Source organism: Otolemur garnettii, unplaced genomic scaffold (genome assembly GCF_000181295.1).
Source record: "Otolemur garnettii isolate 467f Iridium unplaced genomic scaffold, OtoGar3 scaffold00065, whole genome shotgun sequence".
Taxonomy (NCBI): domain Eukaryota; kingdom Metazoa; phylum Chordata; class Mammalia; order Primates; family Galagidae; genus Otolemur; species Otolemur garnettii.
Window position 1 is genome coordinate 881,379 of NW_003852460.1, and position 3,637 is coordinate 885,015.

Genomic DNA, 3,637 nt, shown 5'->3' on the forward strand with positions numbered 1-3,637 from the left:
GCAAGCCTTTCCCTTCCCTTTCTTTGTTTTTGGATGCAGAATCTCACTTGGTTGCCCTGAGTAGAGTGTCGCAGCATCATCACTCACAGTAACCTCAAACTCTTGGGTTCAAGGGATCCTCTTGCCTCAGCCTCCTGAGTCGCTGGGACTACAGGCATTATGGCAGGTGCCTCTAGGGCTATTTAGGAGGCTGAAGTAAGAGAATCACCTAAGCCCAGGAATTTGAGGTTGCTGTGAGCTGTGATGCCACAGCGCTCTACCAAGGGTGACAAAGTGAAACTCTGTCTAAAAAAAAAAAAAAAGGAAAAAAATAAAAGTGGCTTTGTCTAAAGATCTGAAAGTGTTAAGATAAACTAATTGGAGACAAATCACTGGACACACACCCAGACACAAGTGACCCGCTAGGTTAAGGGATAATCTGCAAGGTGAGCTTTAAGCTTTGTCTTGCACTTTCCATGGACTTTGCCTGCTGGGGAGTCACAGAAGACATCTCCAGGGGGACATGACAAGGCCGGTCTGACCTTCCTTCTCATGACTGCAACTTAGTATTAGGGTATCTGTGGGGTGTCCCTGGCCAAGAGGGAGGCTGGGGACCTTAAGAGTCTCCTTCACTTCACAAGATGCTGCCTTAGAATGTACATGAAAGGTGACAGAAATATCTCCTCCGACAATCACGTCCCACCTGCACCAAATCAACCCCCAAGACCTGAGATAGAGATGGCGATGGCATGAAAGCTGGCCTGGGGGATTCTTCAGTCTCTGAGGACCCCAGCCCCCAGTGTCGCTGGTCCAGGTGGCCTGGGGCCCCAGGATATTCCCCTCAGTCCTTGATCAGCAACAAAAGTCCTGATGTTGGTCTTGGAGGCTGTGCCGCCCTCATAACATCACGTAGGAGTTGTCACTTGTCACGAATGTGAATCCCCCAAGGGAGACCACGTCGCCGCCTTTGGGTAGCTGGTGAGGGAACTGGAGGGAATCCCCAGAGGACTCCCCGTCCCCCATCTTCGGGCACACAGTACCCATCATCTTGGGGACATTGGCCACCTGGACCACCAGGGCATCCTCGGGGCCACAGTCCTGTTCCCCGCCACTCCCCATCTTATTCAGCTGGGCCACGTTCTGGGTGTCTTTGATCCACTCCTGCTGGGACAAAACATTCCTGCTCAATCCCAGTGGAGACATAGCCCAGTGAACCCATCTCGTATCCCCCCAGAGAACTTTTCTGACAGCCAGGCAGCCTCCCCATGGGCTGTCTATCTTTTCTCAATTTAATTAGCAGGCCCCCATCACAGAATAGAAGAGGGTAGGAAAAAAGGCTTTTTCTTTTTCTCCCTAGACTTCCTTGGGAAGGGTTTTTTCTAGATGTAATTAAGTTAAGCATCATAAAGTGAGACTGCCTCTCTCAACAGGTCAGAGGAACACTCACATTTGGAATCTCTAAGCCCACACAAAGCTCCTATTTGAGGCATGACGCCCTTACATAGGGGCTGTTTACCACAGGTTTCAATCCTGAGCCCCAAAATAAGATTGAATTCACACCCACCATTCCTCTGACACAGTGGTGAGTTTCCCCCCCGCTGCTACTGACCCCCTCTGTGGCTGTTCAAAAGCTTTAGGAGGAGAAATAGGATGCTTCCTGAACTATCCTGTGGACAGAAAGAACCTGCAATCTTGCTTAAAGGCAGATTCTGATCCATGGGGCAAAGTGGGACCTTTCACAGACTGCAAGTTGGTCAACATCTAGGTGACCTCCTGACGCCACTCAGGAGGCTCTACAGGGCTCCCTCGCAGGAGCAAGCATCCCTCCCTTCCCCGCCTCCCTGGCTCACCTTCTCCTTGCCCCAGATATTTAAAACTTCAGCTTTTCCTGAAAACTCCCTCCCCTCTCCCTTGAAGGGGAACACTGGGCAGCCTCAGCTATTTCATCTTGGAATCAGGATAATTTTTGAGCAGAAAGAGGGCTCTGAGCTCCCTGCTTCTGCCTTAGAGAAAGGCATGAATATCTCCTTTTGAAAAGGAAATTTGCATGAGTAAGGCTGTTGTTTTCTTCCTTACACACTGGACACAACTCTTATCACTGGAGAGGTTTTGAATCTGCATAATGGACTATATTTTTCCTGGTCACCTTCCCCAAACTTCACTCATTCCTGGGGCCAAATCCCTTTGTCTAGCTGCTTATTCACTCTTTACTACCCTTTGTTAAAATGGTACGTGAACTTGTGGGCCTAAACATCTGTTTGAGATTTCACGTCTTCTTTTTTTTTTTTTTTTTTTTTTTTCTGGCCAGGGCTGGGTTTGAACCCACCACCTCTGGTATATGGGGCCGATGCCCTACTCTTTTGAGCTGCCCCTATATTTTACTTCCTGAACACATTCTTTACTTTTACAACTTTCAAATAAATTATGTAAATTACTATTTTAAGAAACATAATTAAAAACAATACCATCAATGTCTGTGTCCTCATCAGCCAGAGAAAGAGAACAAAAGTCTGCTCCTAAGTCTTACTATATATCCTTGGGGCACACATTAGGGGTATCAAACTTAAGACTCAGAAATAACTTGTATGAAACATTCCTCAGCGGAACACATTTTAAGAATAGAAAGGAAAACTTAAAATAATTGCCTCCTCTTAAAATCATTCTGGCTTATGAAATGCAGTCTTGGTCTTGAGAGCTGTACTTTGGTAGAGTCCAGAAGTGTTCCCTGCATGATATTCGTAGCATAAGTTTTCTGAGCCTCACCTTACACATTGTGATGGGAGAGAATTCACTTATTTTACAAGCAGCCCTTAGACTTATCAGCATCTTTCATCAATAGATTATAGGTCTGTGATCAAGCCTATAATGCTTAAAGTAGTTTTCAAAGAAATTGAGTGTATAAAGTCACGGAATACTATATAGTTCTTTTATTTCTTCTATAGTGAGGTTTCTGTCAGGAAAGATGAAATATCCCTATTGAATTACAGTCTTTAAAAGAAGGTAAAAAATTTTATGAGGTCAGTAAGACTCCATCTCCTGAATGAAAATATCTGATTATGTATTAATCACAAATACCAATTAAATAATATGTAGTAGACCATCCATAGTTGACCACCTCCCTACATTGATCACCTCCTTAAAGTGACATAATTTTCATAAACAGGACATGTGCCAACATGTACATCAGTACAGCAGGCCTAATTCTTTATGTTGACCACCACTGTATGTTGACTAGGTTGTTAAAGTCCCTTGGGTGGTCAACTTACAGAGGTCCTATGGTATAAATTAAATCTAAATATCCTACTATTCTCCTGTCCCTTTTATAATGCACTATGAAGTCACTGGTGAACAGAGCACAGGAGGAATGGAGTTAAACTTCGGAAAGATCCATGTAGGAAATGGTTTCCTAGACCTTCCTCTTCTGCTACTGGGCAGAAGGGGACAAAGCAAAAAAACAAAATGTGTTTTGCATTACAGTATTTAAGTCAGTGGCTTTGGTTATATAGTTTAACTTAATAGCTTAGAGTTTAAAAAAAATTAGGTTAAATATTTTTGGACTACATCATCTGTGGTAACATCAGGATAAATTACAGATCTATTAGAAGACTTTAAGTCAACAAAATGCAAATATAGTAACTTTAAATCAAATGGAAAAGAT

The 3,637-nt window shown here is 43.8% G+C and overlaps 1 protein-coding gene across 1 annotated transcript in view; it reads right to left on the minus strand.

Annotated features, from left to right (window-relative positions):
- Positions 1 to 876: 876 nt before the first annotated feature.
- The window catches only part of CRLF2 (cytokine receptor like factor 2), a 24,406-nt gene continuing 21,645 nt past the window's right edge, over positions 877 to 3,637 (minus strand). The window contains exon 7 of the mRNA XM_012807137.1: positions 877 to 1,140. Coding sequence (XP_012662591.1) covers positions 877 to 1,140 — 264 coding nt within the window. The remainder of the gene's footprint in view (positions 1,141 to 3,637) is intronic.